The sequence below is a fragment of the Sorex fumeus genome, unplaced genomic scaffold, assembly GCF_029834395.1.
Source record: "Sorex fumeus unplaced genomic scaffold, SorFum_2.1 ptg000044l, whole genome shotgun sequence".
In the NCBI taxonomy this organism is placed as follows: Eukaryota; Metazoa; Chordata; class Mammalia; order Eulipotyphla; family Soricidae; genus Sorex; species Sorex fumeus.
In genome coordinates, this window is record NW_026606101.1 from 52,619,003 (window position 1) to 52,638,525 (window position 19,523).

General features: G+C 41.5%; 1 protein-coding gene across 2 annotated transcripts in view; it reads left to right on the forward strand.

Annotated features, from left to right (window-relative positions):
* The window catches only part of LOC130030050 (fetuin-B-like), a 51,379-nt gene extending 33,155 nt beyond the window's left edge, over positions 1-18,224 (forward strand). Inside the window, exons 1-7 of one of the 2 annotated variants that reach the window (XM_056121158.1) lie at positions 6,984-7,325; positions 7,664-7,780; positions 10,186-10,273; positions 12,716-12,885; positions 13,787-13,894; positions 16,520-16,603; positions 17,506-18,224. In XM_056121158.1, the coding sequence (XP_055977133.1) occupies positions 7,098-7,325; positions 7,664-7,780; positions 10,186-10,273; positions 12,716-12,885; positions 13,787-13,894; positions 16,520-16,603; positions 17,506-17,850 (1,140 nt within the window). In that variant the 5' untranslated portion in view covers positions 6,984-7,097 and the 3' untranslated portion in view covers positions 17,851-18,224. Of the gene's footprint in view, positions 1-6,983; positions 7,326-7,663; positions 7,781-10,185; positions 10,274-12,715; positions 12,886-13,786; positions 13,895-16,519; positions 16,604-17,505 lie in introns of those variants that run through there. The other variant, XM_056121160.1, reaches the window with a different exon arrangement.
* Positions 18,225-19,523: the final 1,299 nt, after the last annotated feature.

The window sequence follows — 19,523 nt, forward strand, 5'->3', positions numbered from 1 at the left end:
ACAGGCAAAGAATGAAACCTATTCCCACCTGGAGTGGCCCAGCACCAGCATCCTACTGCAGGAACAGGATGCATTTCTGCCAAAAACCTTTGGGTTCCAAGATTCTTTTCTGAGTCTCTGGGATCATGGCCGTTAAACAGTTCAATCAGGAACTAGAGAGACCATGCCTCCAATTATATAGCTGTGCAGGAAGTGGCTTGTGGGTGTGTCTCCGACATACCTAACTTTTGGCCATTTACTATGTTGGTAAACTTTGCCCCAAGTTTTTAGGGTCTGGCCAAAGGCACAGCAGCGATTTTGGGGTATCTGGAAGTCTGAAGGTGCCATCAGGCTGCTGATGCACTCACCTCACAAGTACAGATTGATCTGCTTGTGGCACCATGCCCCCTTAAAATTAATGTTTTAATGTTGACAGCAGTCTCTAAATCCAGGTGGTGCTATACAAAAACTCGGTTGCTTACTTTTTCCCTCAGGTAGTTCAATGTGACTTCAGGGCTTCTGCTGTCATCTCACAAAGGTTTTTTTTTCCTTCAGTTCTGATCTCTTGCATTTTGTGGTAACATGCATAGATTCTATCTTTGTACATCACCTGAATTCCCTGCAGAAATTGAACTAGCATTTGTTCCAACTTTGACTCTTCATCTTTCCGATCAAATAAACTCTTTGGTACAACTCTGAAACTAAAACAAGAGGAAGTAGAGAGCCTAGACAGACCTATTACAAGCAGAGAAATCAAAACAGTAAATAAGAACAAGAACAAAAGTCCTGGGGTTCACTGGTGAGTTATATCAAACTTTCAGAGAAGACGTACTGCCTTTACTTCTTAAGCTTTTCCAAAATATTAGAGAAGCAGGAATCCTTCCTAACGCCTTCTATGAAGCTAACATTACATTAACACCCAAAGCAGATACAGACAGTTCTAGGGGAAAAAAAGTTTGACCAATCAAACAATAATTCAAAAATTCTCAAACAATGCAATGTCAATGAAATACAATAGCATAGCAACAACAACAACAATAAAATCATACATCACAATCACATGGGATCCATTCCAGGGATGCAAGGATAATTCAACATATGCAAATCAAGTAACATACTACATCATATCAACTCTCATTCATGCATATCTGTAGGATAACATTGGTTTGTGCTATCTCCTCTGCTACAGGGAGCTTAGTTTTACTAAGTAATACCCATGACAATGCTCCCAAAGCACTCCCATTTCCTCAGTAGTCATCTTTAACTTCCCTGTGCTTTGCTTTCTCTACTTGTTAATCACTCATTTCCCCTAAGCAGTATCTATGACTTGTAAAGTGACTTGTAAAGCCAAATTTCTCAGAAATCTCTGATTCTGTATTTGTAAGTGAAATGTTACTTTTCTCCTTCTCTTATGTTCTTTGTATAGTTTACTTCAGAGCAATGTCCTTTTAGTATAGACACAGGAAGACAGTTAATGCTATGCTTTTGCAACTTGGGAACTAATTGACTCCAAATAATATTCACTCCTGGGCATCTGTTTTCTCGACTTAAGCCTCAGTTGCCCTTAGCTCCTAGCACCCACAAAGCAGGATCCCGATGAGAGACTGGATGGACCCAGGGCAAGCTCTGAGCTACCCTGGCATCAAAACGGGAGGCTGAACGCCATAATAATTATAAGTTAAGAGCACGGTCATGTACAAATTCTGTCATGATCCAAAGAGTAATAACTGGATTAGGACCCTGCTAGGGTTAGGAAAGCTTAATCTGGCCTGAGCATTGTATTCTGGGATAATTTGGGAGATGTTCCCAGGAGAGTCACCCTACAACCTTAATTTATCTCTTACCGTGTCCAGGACTAATTAACATTAAGAAATAGAATTAAATTGAATTTTTAAATGGTTGTTGGACTAAGGAAAGGAGAAACACATTCCTAACGGTATTTGGCCCTTGAGCAGATCTTGTGGCTGCAGGAGATCTTTAGAAAAGCTTCCGGGAAGGAAGAACTTTTGTTGATAATGCTCTCTCACTTGTGTGGTTGCTACCCTGAATGCTTGTGATGTAGGCAAGTACATAGGGAAAGATCCTGGACAATGAAACAGGTCAGCAGAACTTCTGGGAGGAAAATTCCAAAGCTGGTCCACTTTGTGGATAAGGATAAGACCTTGAGCAGTGGACCTGAGGAGTTTGAACTCCTCCCTATGAGGAAATTCCTTGAATTCCCTTGGACCTCTCCCTCAATCTGATTAATTTTAGTGATTTATCCCAAAGAAGACCATCACCACTCCCAACCTCCTGGGCAACCTCCTAAGCAACGGGACTTTTACCGAGGAAGAAGCCCCACATGGGGGCAGGTTGGATAAACCCTATAAAAGCCTCCTTGAACAAAGGAAGGGCACACATATGCTGCCTGAGACCATGTCCTTTTTGCAACCACGAGGCCGAGCACATGGTGCCTGAGCACATGTGTCACCCACATCTCCCCTCTTGAGATGTGTACTTTCATGCTTTTGTTTCTAATGCTAGGATATATGTAGGGACTCTCTCTGCCTTTGGAAAAGCTCATGTTCTCTCTTGAGTGTGTTTCTCTCTCTCTCTCTCTCTCTCTCTCTCTCTCTCTCTCTCTCTCTCTGTCTCTTCCCCTCCACACCTTCAAAAACCTCCAAATAAAATTTATTTATTTCACTGCTTGTCTACTCCTGAAATTCCTTTCTGCGAGGCAAGACAAGAACCCAGTGACCCTGAGTCCCGGGTGGCAGAAGCGGATGGGGAGAAACTGACTGTCTTTCTCCACCCAGCTTCACATAAGTCACCCATGGGACCCACCGTCATCACCTGGAGGTTGGACTTGAGACCAAGGAGCACGGACATACTAGCATAGAGGACAGAAGGAGACGGGAATGAGGGGCAGTGTGAGTATGGAATGGGGTGCTTAGTGAGACTGTAACAGGTGCATGGGGAGAAAGGAATAGATGTCAACTGTTCACCAACCAGCTCTGTTCCCTCCTCATGCGTCTGTTGGTGGTGGGTGCAGATCCAGGTGGGGGAAGCAGCACATGGCCACCAAACGCACGTGGTGGGTGAGAGAGACACTGCTACCAGCTGCTGCATTCACTCATCTTTTTTGTGATCACACACACACATCTATGTTAAATCATTAACTCATACTATTACTGTAGTACCAGTTAAAAGTCAGTTTTCTTTGTTTTCCCATACCCTCACTCTTTCAAACTTGGAACCTGGGTACCCAAATAGCTAGCTAGAAATAATCACTAGGTTAAACTACATAAAATAGATCATATATGTATTGTCTACATTTTCCAACAGTGAATAAATAAATTTTCACTTTTTAAGCTATGGGTCACCATCACATCTGAGGTCACATCCCTGAATGTGGAGGTCACAACAAGTCTGTCTAAATGCATGACCAAAAATTAATCAAAATTAATTGTTTGATGAATATGAGGTGTTTTTTGCAACACTTGCCTAAGTTTCATTTCTTAGGCAAAAATAAACAATAGCAAATTTTAAGAATCCTCAGAACAAATACACCACCTATAGTTTAATATTTTCTACATTGATTTTTTAGTTAGAGTGATAGTGTACAATTGAAAAATTTTGTTGATTTGTAACATTAGTTCTCCCATGCTTGGTGAGATACCTCTCACTTTCGTTGATTCTATCCCAGATTCCTTTATTATCAATTTCAATGAGATATAATTGACACAAAACATTGGATGAGTTTTATGTTTATTTGAAACACGTATACTGAAAAATGATTGCATAATAGTAAGTTAATAAATATGTCATATCACATAACCATTGTTTCATGCACATGTGTAGAGTACATTAGATCAACTTCTTTTTTTCTTTTTTTTTATGTAGGCGTACTGCTATTTATTCAGCCACTGATTAACTGATTGAATTGTGCATGAACTCCACCTTATTTTTTTTTCATTTTTTGTAGTTTTATTTATTGAATCACTATGAGAGCAGTTACAAAGCTTTTGGGTCTAAGTCTCAGTCATACATTGAAACACCCATACCTTCACCAGTGCCCATTCTCCACCCCCAACAACCCCAGTATACCCCCATCCCACACCCTCCCCCTACCTGTTCAGATAATTTCCACATTACTCTCTCTCTCTCTACTTTGATCACATTCAATATTTTGACACTAGCCCCACCATTATTATTTGAGATTTTACCCCAACACTCAGATCTGCTGAAAAGGCAACAGGAGACAATTTGTTTTCTATTGCTGCTTATGAATAACATATGGTGTCACGTGGCTGTAGGAGTGGCCACGCAATTTTGAAATTCCAACATTTTAACGGTTAAATCTGGAGGGATTTCTGCCAAAACCTGCTGGGTTCCGAGATTTGCTCCTGAGTCTCTGGAATCATGTGGTCCGGACTCATTTCTGCCAAAATCCAATGGGTTTTGAGATTTGTATCTGAGTCTCTGGGATCATGGGCATTAAGCAGCTAGATCAGGAGCCAGAGAGGCTGTTCGTGGGCGATGACTTGGGGTCTCTCTTGGGGTCTCACTGGGGTGGGGAGGACAGGACCGGCTCCATCCCCATCCCATGAGACCCAACATGTCTCGTCACTGCAGGCCCAAACCTGACTGTCCAATGGCCTCTGGAGGATGGCAGCCACCGAGCCACCAAGGGGGAGCAGGCAGAGGGACAGTACCGTTTCCCTCCTGGGGTGGCCCAGTGACAGTAACCTACTGCAGGGTCCGGACACATTTCTGCCAAAAGCCACTGGGTTTCGAGATGTGTTTCTGAGTCTCTGGGATCATGGTCGTTAAGCAGCTTGAACAGGATCCAGAGAGGCCATTCGTGGGCGATGACTTTGGGTCTCGTTGGGGTGGGAAGGACAGGCCCAGCTCTGCCCCATCCCGTGAGCCCCAACATGTCTCGTCACTGCAGGCTCAAGCCTGACTGTCCAGTGGCTTCTTGAGGATGACAGCCACCGAGCCGCCAGGAGGAAGCAGGCAGAGGGACAACACTCTTTCCCCCCTGGGGTGGCCCAGCGACAGTACCCTACTGTGTGGTCTGGAACCATTTCTGCCAAAAGCCACTGGGTTTTGAGATTTGTTTCTGAGTCTCTGGGATCATGGTCATTAAGCAGCTTGATCAGGAAACAGAGAGGCTGTTCGTGGGCAATGTTTTTGGATCTCGTTGGGGTGGGGAGGACAGGACCGGCTCGACCCCCATCCCATGAGGCCCTGCGTGTCTTGTCACTGCGGGCCCAAACCTGACTGTCCAGTGGCCTCTGGAGGATGGCGGCCACCAGGCCACCGTGGGGGTACGGGCCAAGGCATGAAACCTATTCCCACCTGGGTTGGCCCAGCCCCGGTAACCTACTGCAGGGACAGGATGTATTTCTGCCAAAAGTCACTGGGTGTCGAGATTTGTTTCTGAGTCTCTGGGATCATGGCCATTAAGCAGTTCAATCAGGAACCAGAGAGGCCTTGCCTCCAATTATATAGCTGAGCCAGAGGTGGTTTGTGTGTGTGTCTCCCACATACCTAACTTTTGGCTGTTTACTCTCTTGGTAAACTTTGTCTCAAGTTTTTGGGGTATGGCCAAAGGCACAGCAGCAATTTTGGGGTATCTGGAAGACTGAAGGTGCCATTAGGCTGCTGATGCACTTGTCTCATAGGTACAGAGGTATGGTGCCGCCAGCACCATACCTCCTAGATCAACTTCTTATCACATTTCCAACATTCGCTCAAGACTAAATGTCAGTTACCATAGTATACATTAGATCCTAAGACCTCTGATAACTGGAAGTTTGTATCTTTGACCACTGCGATTCATTCTCTCACCCTTAACCCACATCTTTTTTTTTAATTGATCATTTCAATGTCCTTAAATCCCCAATTTTCAAACTTCTCAGAATGTGGCACTATGATACTCACTCATGGTGCTGATGGTGGTCCTTGACTAGACAGAGAAAGTTATGTTTACTTCAAACGTTCTAACGGATTTTACATATTTTCAATAGCAAATTAATGTCTCATTTATATTGAATGTTCTGTGTGATTAAGACTCTTTCATATCCAGAAACTTTTATTGTATCTTTTACTTAATGCATGAATCTAAGCAGTGTCTACAATATAATTATTTCTGATATTCCCTTTCATAGGATGAAACACAGTTAGTACTTTCATAGTCCTGTTTAGATTTTACCCTTTAATTTTTTAACCACTTTAAATTTGTTAATTCTCTTCACTCTACTAAATGTTACATTTGTAGAATTTACCTATTTCGATGTAAACTCCAAAATGTCTTAGCACAGAATTATCATCCATAGTAATCTTTAAATTTCTTTGTGTCTAAAAATTTTAGTTTTTGAATAAAAAGTTGATATACAGTTTTGTGGAATTTTAGACAATTAGCTCTGTTCATCTACATGGTATAGGAGTCATCTTCTTCACACAAGCTCACAAAGAGATCTCTCTGACAAAGGAGGGGGGGAATAGTAAGGGAACAACAAATGGTCAAACTCATTGGAACTGAAAATTTTGTCTATTGAACTGAGTTTTCCTGGGGTGAGGGATGGGAGCATTAGAAGTGCCCCTAGAGATACTAGCAGGTGGAGGGAAGTGGGTTCTCTGATGCTGGGCCTGATTCTCTGATGTTGGATTGATGCATACTAAAAAGGTGTGATTAACAATATTGTAAAAACTTTCTAAATGTTAACATGTTTTTAAAAAATGAAAGAGAGAGAAAATACAAACCCATACATTCTACCACAAAATATGCCCTGAACACAAATCAGAATATAATCATGACCTCCCAATGTCCTTGATCAATGTGTGTATATTGATTTCCTGGGAAAATATTAGGAAACAAATATGTTTACATGGATGTATTTATCGAGTGCACATGGGGTCTAAGGTTAGGAAAATTGGCTAACCCTATCCCTAGGTCTGACTCAGGGAAATCGACATTGGGATTACAAGGAGATAGAAGAGAACATGACGTTTCAGATCCTGGTCACTAGTTCAGCGGAAATTACAATACTGTTCAGGAAGGTCCACCAGAGCCTTATAAACAACCACTTCCTGCGAGTCCACACACTGACCCAGCCCATGCTCCCTGCAGGATGGGTCTACTGCTCCCCTTGGCGCTCTGCGCCCTGGCCACAAGCTACAGCGCTGCCTTCCCAGCTCAGCAGACCACCAAAAACCTCTTCCCTTTTCTTTCTCGTGGCTGCAATGACTCGGATGTGCTGTCCTTTGCTGGCTTTGCCCTGGAGGACATCAACAAGGACCGAAAGGATGGCTACATCCTCAGTCTCAACCGAGTGAGCGATGTCCGTGAACAGAGACAGGTGAGTGGAGGCCCCTCTCCGGCAGGTGCTGTACAGGTTTGGGGGCCAAGGTATGTGAGTGTGGAGAACCCTGTGACTTGTGTGGGCACCTGCTCCCCAATCAGAGAGACACATAGAAGTTTCTGCTCTCTGCAAAAAATCTCTTGGGGACAGTTCTTGGGGACAAGTGCTGGTATTTACTTATCCAACTTGACACTTTTCTGGTGTTCCAGAGTTGAGAGCAAGTTTCACAAACTTCATGGGCTTGACCTTGTCATTCAAACAGAAACTTTGGGGACTCATCATTTGGGTTTTGTGCTTCTTGGGGAATGCCCTCTAATACTTCACCATGCCCACAGGATGACGAACCCGGGGGCTCTCTGTTCTATCTCACCCTGGATGTGTTAGAGACCAGAAGCCATGTGCTCAGCCGGAAGTCCTGGAGGGACTGTAAGAGCAGGCACCTGCATGAGACAGTAAGTGCTTGTGTCTGGGGACTTCCAGGGGGAGAAACTGGTGCCTCTCTGCAGGATGCAGATTGCTCAGCATGGGGCATCAGCTGTAACAGCCTCATTGAAAACTCCTGTAGTAATTCCTCATTGACAGCCCCTGTAGTAATTCCAATCCTATAGATGACACTGAGCTGAACTAATTGGAGAGGTTTCTGGGACTGCACTGGAAAGTCATCCTCAATTTTTCTTTCTACCACCAGAACCCATGTAGAGGTTCTAAGCCGGTGTCTAAGCCTGAGAAAACAACCCTGAGATGAAGCACTCCCTGTGTGTGTTTAAGGATTATGATAGAAAGTAGGAAGGGAGAGCTTATTTCTTTGATTTATTTTACGATAGCACAGTGGTAGGGCATTTGTCTTGCGAGCAGCCAGCCTGGCCGAGCTTGGTTTGATTCCTCCACCCCTCTCGGAGAGCATGGCAACCTACCAAGAGTATTTCACCCGCACAGCAAAGCCTGGCAACCTACCTGTGACATATTCAATATGCCAAACACTGTAACAACAAGTCTCATGATGGAGACGTTACTGGGCCCACTTGAGCAAATCGTTGCACAATGGGAGGACAGTGTAGTACAGTGCAGATTTTGTTTTAATGAATACGGATATGTAATTTAGAACTGTGGACCAAAAGTGCTCAGGCTGAAGTTTCCAGATAAGTCAGAGAATCTACAGTTCATATTTTGTTCTTGACCCTGAGAACAAAAGTGTTGAGTGTGTGTTGTGAGTCTTGTGCATGCTGGAGGCCCTCTTTGTGTGTCTGGCACCACACCAACTCCTGAGTTGCAATGACTCTCAAGCAAAGAACTGGAATACTGCCAGCTGTCACCCCAATGCCAAAATAAAAGAAACCAAAATAAATTTTTGGTTTTGTTGTTTTTCTTGTTTTTGATTTTGGGACACACCCAGCAATGCTTAAGGGTTACTCCTGGCTCTGCACTCAGGAATCACTCCTAGCATTGTCTGGAGGACATGTTGGGTGCCCAGGATTGAACTCTTATGTCTTACTCACTGTCCTATCTTCCCGGCCACTAAAAATTTATTTTAAATAAACAAATTTTTGAATACTGAGGCTAGAGAGACCATACAGGGATTACAACACACACCTTGGGCAGACTCCAGTTTGATCCCCAGATACATGGTCCCTAAGTCATCTCTGCATGCAGCCCGGGAGGCTCAAAGGCACAGCTGGGTGGGGCCCTGGATGTCCTTAAGCACCTCCAGGGAGTCCCTGGCACCCCCAGCAAGGAATGGCCAAAGCAGCATCTCATCCTCTGGGCCTCACATTCACCCTCTTGTTGTCCATTTGTCTGGGTATTGTCAGGAGGGACCCTCAGGCCTTCCTGAGCATCTCTAGGGAACGCCCCCCCCCCCCCCCCCCCCGCTGCTCAAAAGAACAGAATCTAGCCTCTTGATGACTGCAAGTAGCACTGTAGCACTGCACTGTCCTCCGTTGTTCATCGATTTGCTCCATCGGGCACCAGTAACATCTCACAACAAATTGTGAGACTTGATGTTACTGTGTTTGGCATATCGAATACATCACGGGTAGTTTGCCAGGCTTTGCCGTGCGGGTGTGATACTCTTGGTAGCTTGCTGGGCTCTCTGAGAGGGGTGGAGGAATTGAACCTGGGTCGGATGACTGCAAGTAAATTGGAAAAAAAAAGTTTTCATTTTATTCACCATCATTCTTAGATTTATATCAGTTAAAGTGTATAGGTCCAGGATTGTGTTAATAAATAAAATAGGTGGCTGACATATCAAATTAATTTGTATAATTAAATTGCTCAAACTGAACCTATTAGTTTTGAAAGCAAGTCGCCTGTTTGCACTGTGACACTTGTTGCTTTGCATGATGGAGGCCTGGGCCCATGTGGCTCTCAAGCACTCCCCTGGGCGTAGCTCCTGGTTCCACCAAGTGTGGTCCCAAAACCAAGTAAAGAAATGATTTCTAAATTAATTCATGAAGGACCAATGCACTGTTTGGACAAATACTAGAATTATGTTTGTGGTGAGGTAACATTATAACCTAAACCTTATAAACTTTTCTGCTTCTGTTAACCAATGTTACCTCATTAAGAACTTCTTTTTAAATAAAAACTTTTAAATGAAAATAATAAAGATACATACATAAAAAATTTACCAAAAATGAATGCTTTGCAACTCTATCTCATGGTGATACAATAAAATAAAAAAGTAATGTGGAGTTCATGCCCAATTCCATCAGCTTTATCAATGGCTGAAAAAATAGCAATACTCCTACATTATTTTTTTAAAAAAGAATTTACCCAAAAACGGTCAATTTTACATGGAGGAATTTTAAAAGGCGCAGTTTTTTCCTAATCTGTCTTAAAATGTTTTTGTTTTTTCTAGGTTTATGGCCAATGCAAAGCATTATTTTATATTAACAAACCAAGAAGAGTTCTCTATACAGTGGCTTATAATTGTACTCTTCGTCCAGGTAAAAAATCTGTCTGATTTTTTAATAAAAGATGTGGAGAAAGCACTTAGCTCTATCCATGAGGTAGAGGAGCTTCCTGTCCTAAGTTTCACTACCATAAGAGCAGATTATTAAAACTTTTTTTTTTTTGCTTATTGGGTCACACCCAGTGTTGCTCAGGGGTTACTCATGGCTCTGCACGCATGAATTAGTCCTGGCGGTGCTGGGGAGACCATATGTGATGTTGGGTATCAAAGCCAGGTAGGTCACATGCAAGGCAAATGCCCTACTTGTTGTACTATCGTTCTGGCCCAACATACTTAAAAATTTTAATATTTTCACTGCTTTTCTTTTCACACAAAATCTTTCTAAGGATTAGCTGCCACATGTATTAGATCTAAAATGCAAAATTTTTCACCTGAGCTAAATACCAGGCTTGTGCAACTGTTCTCTGGAGTAGCCGTCTTGCCATCTCTGCACTATTTCTCTTCTGTGCCCCTTGAGTTTCAGTTCTCTGGATGCCTCACTGTCGAGAGATGTTACAATTTCCAATTTCCAATCTCCATGTCTTTTTGTGTCTCTCCCTGTAAAGAGGGTGTTCTCCCTGATCATTTTGTCCTTGAAATTCATGTGTATCCTTTAGAGCTATTGCCAATGCAGTTTCCTCCATATTTTCTGCTTCCAAGAGAAACATATTGCTTTACTGTTCTACAACACTTTAGCCTAAACATTCATGGAACACATACTTCTAGATTTAGAGACTTCTGCAATTATGTATATATTTATGCCATAATTTATGTAAATATTTTTTCTTTTCTTCCTCCCATCAATAGCTCTCTTATAGTTAGTTATATAAGTCCATTGGTTAGTTAGAACTTTAATGAATAAGTAAATTACAGTGAGTCTGAAGCTAATGACATTTGAATTATCAAGACGCTTTCACACTGGGTGAGATGGCAGCATAGGAGGCTTGGGGAAGCAGGATTTGGTTGTTTATCAAATTATTATGTGCATGTGAATACATACGTAGATCTTGTTCAAGGGCAGATTCTAATTCATAGATTGAGGATGGGATCTGACTTCTGCATTTCTAACAAGCACCAAATGATAACAGTGCTTGTCCTTTGAGGAACAGAAGAACAGAGAGAAGGTTTTATTAGCCATTTAAGTGTTGTCCTTGTCATACAAGACTTGTCTATGCAATTCAGAGACATCCCCCCCGCCCCTGCCTAGAAATCTAGACATCAATGAAAGTCACAGGTACCAGAGATATGAGAGGTCAGGAAGCAGCCTCTAAGAATTGTGCTAGTTCTCACAGGGTGTGGGATTCTCCAGCATACATCCAGTGAGTCTACAGTTGAGCAAAACAATGTGTTTACTTTGAAAATCAAGCCCCAGACAAGTTTTATAGCCAACATCCACATGGGGTTTCTCACAGCCTGCCGCATTACTATCAGAAGTAATAAGTATATAAATAAGTATAATTATTCTCTCTAGTGATCTCACAGTATTTTTTGTGTCTTCTTTGTATTTTCATTTCTTTCTATCTTTTGTTTTGGAGTCACATGATGGTGCTCAGGGGATGCTCCTGGCTCTCTGAAAGTTGCTCCTGGTGATACTTAATGGATTATATGTAGTGCCAGGAATCTAACCCAGACCTCCTACAAACAAAGATTACACTCAGAATATTGATGTATTTCATTAGCCTGTCAGATGACTTTTTAACCAAAAAGCTTGTGTTTCCATTCTCATTAAATAATTCACACATTCATTCATCTAGATAAATGAATAAATTACTAGTGATGGACTAAAAGGTAAATAAGACATGACAGTGCAAGGCCTCAACTCTTAAAGATACTCAATCTGCCTTAGCAAAGCAGTAATTAAAGAGATACTGAGCTAGGGGACTGGAATGACAGTACAGCAGGTAGGGCATTTGCCTTGCATGCAACCAACCCAGGTTTGATTCCCAACATCTCATATGGTTCCCTGAACACTTCCAGGAGTAATTCCTGAGTGCAGAGCCAGGAGTAACCCCTGTGCATTGCTGAGTGTGACCCAAAAATTAAAAAAAAAAAAGATACTGAGCTAATTGATGGAAGGAAGTGTTTCTGTTAAAATAATCATGTAACAGGGATTTGAATGTAATTTATAGGGTAAGTAATTGTCTGAATGGAAATATCTTCTATTTTTTTAAATTTTGAATGTACGCATTCTCATATTATAGAAATCTTTGCTGAGAGTTAACTTTTTCTCCAAAAAATGACTTTCCCTTCTTTCCAAAATGACTTTCCCTTTTTTCCTTTTCTTTCCAGGAAATAACTTTTCACTTCTTTCCTACAGTGACAATTTTATACTTTATTCACCTTCGACCTCGATTGTGTTTACATGATTTATGGAATATTAGAAATCATTAAGAATTCAATGTGCTAGTTGTGACAGCCATTTTCTTGGTATCAACAGTTTCTCGAAGATCAATCCACAGGATGTGTCCTGACTGCCCCAGCCCCAGCTCTCTTGATGGTTCAGATCCCAAGGTTTTGGAAGCTGTTACTGAGACTCTTGCAAAATACAACAGACAACACACATCGAAGCAGTATTCTCTTGTTGAAGTCACAAGGGCTTCCAGTCAGGTAAGATGAAAACACCCCAATTATACCAATAATGTGTCACTGAACTGCTGCCATTGCCCCTAAGCTGAGGGTTATTAAGTTATTGGATAACAAATAAAGAGTATTTTCTTCATATTTTGCTTTATAGAACTCTTCCATAACAATCGTGTTTGGTTGTGGGTATTTTTATTTATTTTATCTAAAGACAGAGATTTCTACACTTACCTTCATTGGCCTTAAGGCAAAAAGAAAATCTCCCTGGTTATCATACTTAGGTAACCTACTTAGAGATACATTGTCATTCCTGGTGGACCATGGATTAATTAGCAGACCAGTTCCTGCTCAATGCTAAGTCCTGGAGCAGAGGAATTTTGGGGTTTATTGGTTTAGGGAAATGCAGGCTCATTTACATTAGATTTTGGTGATCTTTACAATACTAAGGAAAACCTAATCTAATAATAATGTGCTTGAGGAAAAATAAGCTCAATCATGGAAAGAATTTTCTGTGTTTTCTTGTTTTGCTTGGGGACCACATCTTGCAGTGCTCAGGGTTTACTCCTGGCTCTGCACTCAAGAACCATTCCTGGTGGGGATTGGGGAACTGTTTGGGGCAGCAATTCAGACCCGGCTCAGTTGCATGCAAGGCAAGCACCCTGCCTGCTCTGGTCCTCCTAATCATGGGAAGATTTTCAGAGCCCATTCTAGTCCTTTAAAAGGTAAAAACCGTATGATTTTTTCTGCTTTCAAAAGAACAGAATCATAATACAAACTTTGATCATGGTGGGTATCAAAGAGAACAGGACACCTGTTTTGAAATTGACTCTGGGAATATATAATTCAGTCAATAAGATGCTGTCAACACTAACTCATTTTCCACATACAAAAGATTTATTGTTGTATCTCAACTCTTGTCTCATACTAGTGGGTGAATGGTCCTTCTAACTTTGTGGAATATTTAATCAAAGAGATACCACAACCGTGTACCAAATCCATGGATAGTACCTGCGCACTTCAGTCCCCAGACCCGGTGGTGAGTGTTTCTGAATGTCTTCAAAATATTATATTTATGTGACAAGATTGATTACATTTCTGAGCATATCTCTGAGCATGAATTTTACATGAGGTGTTATTTTGCACCAGATCCTTTTATTACTTTGTAGAAATTGTGCTATCTCATGAATAAGTGTTTATTTTTAGGTCAGCTTGCATCAGCAATGTTACATCTTTGCAAAAACAATTGTCACAAGAGACTACAAAATAGACATGAATCGGTGGTTATGATGGTTCTACTTTCATCTGAACAAAACCAGCTGCATTTAGAATACAGCGTGGTGTTTCGTTCCCTGCCTCACTCCTTAGGAGAACAAAGTTAAATAGACCTTCAGTGTATCCAACACAGGGCAGGCTGCCACTAGTGAAACACACTGAGGAAATATCATGCCAATTGACATGTGTGGTGTACCACAATGGTGGAAAATGCATCAAGAGCCCCTTGTACACCCCCTCACCCATTTACCTATAAAGTATAGAAACTCTTATTACAGCATAAGTCACAGCCACAAGCTACACCCTCACTTGCATATTTTATTTTATTTCTTTTGGTTTGACCATACCCAGTGTCTTCAGGACTTATTTCTGGCTCTGTGCCTTGGGATCACTCCCAGTGGGGCTTAGGGAACCATATGTGGGATCGGTGATCATGCCTGGGAAAGATGCATGCAAGACAAATAGCCACTATATTTTCCACTCAGGCCTATCACTTGCATATTTTAGTGAAATGTTTAGTATGTAAAAATTGTAATACAATCATCAGTATCTGATTTTACAATATTTTCTTTATTCCCCCCAAAAGTCTATTACCTTTTAATTATTTCTCTTTCCCTATCACATGTAAACCTTGAAACTGCTAATCCACTAATTTCTATCCTGTCTTCATAAAAGAACTTTTTATTTTATTTTTTAAATTTTTTTAAATTGAGTCACTGTGAGATACATAGTTACAAAGCTGTTCATAATCAGGTTTCAGTCATACAATGGAGTGAACCTTTTATAAGACCACAATATATGGAAAAATTCTGTCTGTGGATTTTGTACTCTACATTCATTTTTACTGAGCACAAACATTTTATTGATGTCACATTGTTTTTATGACAATATTTAGGGATATAATTTCGCACCTCTTCAAAATGTTCGCCATCCCTCTCCCACCTTCTCAGTACTGATATCAGTCTACCACGGTTCATTGTATCTCACCACTCTTTTATTCCCTTCATTCAGTCTCTCTGAAAATCATAATTCTGGAGTCTGAATCCATGGGGTTGTGTTTATATTTGGATATTTATTTCTAGTGCTTCTCTCTATTGATGTACAAGTGAGAGAGTACAGTATTTATCTTACTCCTGACTAATTTCACTTAGCATGGTAAGCTCTGATTCCATCCATGTTGCTCCAGAAAGAAAAGGTTTTATCTTTTCTTTTCTTAGAGATTACTAGAACTTCATTGTGTGCATATACCAAATCTTCTTTAGATTCTCATCTCTCAATGGGCATCAGGGTTGTTCCTATACCTGACTGTTGTAGATTTTGCTGCAATGAACATGGGTATGCAAATGTACATGTTGAATTTGTGATTTTGTATTCTTCAGACAAATAGCTGTAAGTGAGATTGCTGGATCTTATAGACTTGTTTTTAATATTTTTAATATCTTTTCTCACGGATTCAAGACTTGCCAACATTTCTGTTTCTGGCGTTTTTAATATAGATCATTATCACCATCTGTTTTCTTCCTTCTAAAAAAGTAAGAAATATAAATCTTGATGGAAAATATGGTCCCTAACTCCAGAGCTCACAGGTAGATGCAAAAGCTCCATCTCTGTGAATCTTCTAACCAACACCATCTTAACCAATAATTTGCAAAAGTTCAGTACATCCATCCCAGGTTGTTACAGTCAAACTATAGTATCCATCCCAGCATTCCCTGCAAAACATTCTTTAAGAAGTCCTACCTTATGTGTCTTGAGGATAAAAAGGAGAGAGAAAAGTGTGAGATACCATCCTGCAAAGATTACCTGCAGTAATGGATTTTTTTCAACTTCAGAAAATTCTAACCTTCTCCTCATAAAATTGTGAGGCAGGAAGTAGAGAATAGTAGCAGATACACTCTAAGTGCTATTGATAAGTTGAGGTAAGAGTTATATAGAAACATGGGGCTGTAGTAATAGTACAGTGGGTAGGGCATTTGCCTTGCACACAGCCTATCCTGGTTGAATTTCCAGCATCCCATATGGTGCCCCCAGCACTGCCAGGAGTGATTCCTGAGTGCAAGAGCCAGATGTAACCCCTGTGCATCATTGGATGTGACCCAAAAAGCAAAAAAAAAAGTTATATAGAAACAGATTTTTACCCACTATAAATAATTTTATATTATTCAAAAATTGGTAATCCAGTTCCTGGTTTCTCCTTATTCAATTTAGTTTACTTTGTGTCATTCTTTCCTAGGAATGACCCGGATGGAATTAGCACTTTTTCGCCTATTATATGGCAAAGACCAAAGCTTTAGTTTTGATTGGCAAGCGTCTAAAGAAGGAGTAGAACATTAATTTCTCTGTAAGACTTGATACTTGTAATACTCACACACTATTGTGTTTTCTTTAGCCTGTTGGCCTTTGCGAAGGTTCTCTGACAGAAATCAAAGCAGACAAGATTGTTGTAGTGAACTGTGACTTCTTTGAACCACAGGTATATGTATTTTCAGTCTAATCATTTACCTTTCTGAGAAGAACAGGGCAATTATCCACCATTTTGCTGATACCCTTCCATCCTCCACTTTTATCTTCCCAACACTTTTGCTTACCATTTTATTCAGTGTGTCTTATCCCACACACAAAGGGTAGATGTCAGAAAGGATTTGACTTCCTTTTTCTGTTTAGCTAAAAGAATTGTTTAGCTGTTGTCCCATGGAGTCAGTTATTCTTCACAATAAAGACCTGTTAACTTGGTTGCCTCAGGTTTCCCAGGCAAAAAAATTTAGTGTTCCTAAGACCCTTACACTGACTAATACAGAAAAGTTCATGTTCTGGAATATCCCTTCCCTTTGCAGAGGATTTATTTAGCACTTCCGTGAATCAGCCTAGGGGGAAGGTTGACATCAGCCACTTGGGTTCCAGTCCTGCTCCACCACTTGAGAGCTGTGTGACAAGGGCACATCCTGCCTCTCTGAGTCTCGCCGACCTCCTGAGTAGCTGGGATGGCAACAGCTCCTCCTGCAGATCCCTGGGAAAGAGTGTGCAAAGCCCTGAGTGTTGAGGCTGAGTGACCTGGGAGAGCAAAAACCATCACATAGGGGCTTCCATGGTTCTACTGGAGCAGGGAAGTGGTTCAGTGGGACCTGGAACAGACCACAGTCCTCTCTAGACTCATGTTCAGATCTAAGTTCACACGACCTGCCATCAAGCTCCCAAGAGTTATTGGCACCCTGACCTTTCCCCTTTTACATTTATCGCTTTAACAGAGGTCCATCACCCAGTCTGATCTCCACATAAAACTTTCTGATGGGAAGGCACAGCACAGCTTAGCCAGATCCCAGGTAGGGCTGGAATTTCCCTGGGGAGGCCCCTCATGTGAAAGTCTCTTTATTTCAGGACGCTGCTGCTGAAGGTGAAAAGGCTGCAAAGCTCCCCAAGGTGCAAGACCCTGGGAACAAAGAAGCAGAAGCCAAAAAAGGTCCAAAAGGAACTGTCCAGAAACTTCCTGACTTGGATGACGAGAGGCCTGAACAGTCACAGGACCCGAGTCCAGTGGAGGAGTTCCCTGTGCATCTGGACCTAACCACAGATCCCGAAGGACAGGCCCTGGATGTCTCCTTCCTCTTCATTGGGCCTTTGGAGGAGAAACTGCTTGTCCTACCTTTTCCCTCAAAGGAACAGCGCTCTGCCGAGTGTCCAGGACCAGCCCGGGATGCGAACCACCTTGTTCTTCCCCCCTGAGAGCCACATAGGTGATTCCAGGGGACCAGAATCCCACAGCAGTCGTGGGGGAGTGCTAGAGATAAATGAGATGTACAAAGTGATAAATAAAAAGTCACTGTATTTGGTCTTGGCATATTGGCTGGAAGTGAAGTAGTGACACTACTTTGTCCACTTGTATTCTGGGTGGTTTGATTCCAAGACCTCTAAGGCCTCAGCCAAACATCAGGCTCTTGGTGAGCTGAATGGAAACTGGGGACACTGGAATTGGTGGGAAATGTACACTGGTGAAAGGATGGGTGTTAGAATATTATATGACTGAATTCTAATCATAAACAACTCTGCAACTGTGTTTTGCACTGTAATGCAATTAATAAATAAATTTTTAAAAGCTATTGGACTCTGTGTATGCCTGCATCTGTCTCTCTCTCTCTTCTCTCTCTCTCACTCTCTCTTTTTGTTATTCAATACCTCATATATTTCTCCTTTCAGCTATATATTTGCTGATAGATCTGTATGGAAGCAGTTTGTAGTGAAAGTTACTTTCCTGAATATCAGAATTTAGAAGAAACTGAGTCCCATCAGGGATTTCATCACTCTTATGACCTTTGAAACATAGCTGAGTAATACCTGAGGACTGTGGTTCTTGTTCTATGGTTGAGCATTTCCCTTGGGTGTGTGAGGCCTTGGGTTTAGTCTCTGGCACCAAACAAAACTGTCATGTGATCCTTCTCCCCAGAAGTTCGAAATATAGCCCATAAACATAAAGGTCATTCTGGTTTCCATCTGTGGAAATGGTGACACAATCTGAAGGGCTTTTGATTCTTTTGTTTGTTTGTTTTTTGTTTTTGGCCACATCCTGCTGTGTTTAAGCATAACTCATGGCAGTGTTCAGGGGATTGTGTTTGGGGCCACGAATCAAACCTGGATTGGCTGTGTGTAAGGAAAATGCCTTAATCTCTGTACTATTTGTCTGGTCTCTGAAGTGCATGCTTTGCATACTGGGAGCCACACATCCAACCCTTACAACTACTAGCACAGCCTGTACACTGAATATTACTAAGTGTGACCCCAAAGTGAATCAAAAATGTATTAGTTGGGTATTGCCTAAACCATGTCCAACCTTGATTGTTTCTGTCTCCCTGGCCTGGTATGCTGTAGTTTTTAAATTGTGCAGCTCAGGGTCACTGTCATTGTCACTGTCCTCCCATTGTTCATCAATTTGCTAGAGTGGGCCCAGTAATGTCTCCATTGTGACACTTGTTACTGTGTTTGGTATATCGAATACGTCACGGGTAACTTGCCAGGCTTTGCCGTGCGGGCAAGATACTCTCGGTAGCTTGCCGGGCAGCTCAGGGTTGGGGATTTTAAAAAAAAGCTACTATATTAAAAACAAACAAACAAGCAAACTATTCAGCCCCTTATGGGTCAATGGTCATGGACCTGTGTCTGGTGCCTGTGGTAAAGACAGTGGGAAAACAAACCAAAGGAATTTATCATTTAGATAAATATTTATCATTAATTTACAATGATCTTAAATTTATCTTAAACACCTGTTAAAGAACCCATCATTGCATCTATTAGAATTTTTCTTTACATTTAAAAAAAGTGAAGATAACAAGATGAGAGAAATCTGTATTTCAAAGCCAGGAGTGTTACTGTTACTGCAAACATAGGATCTACACTTTTTTTTT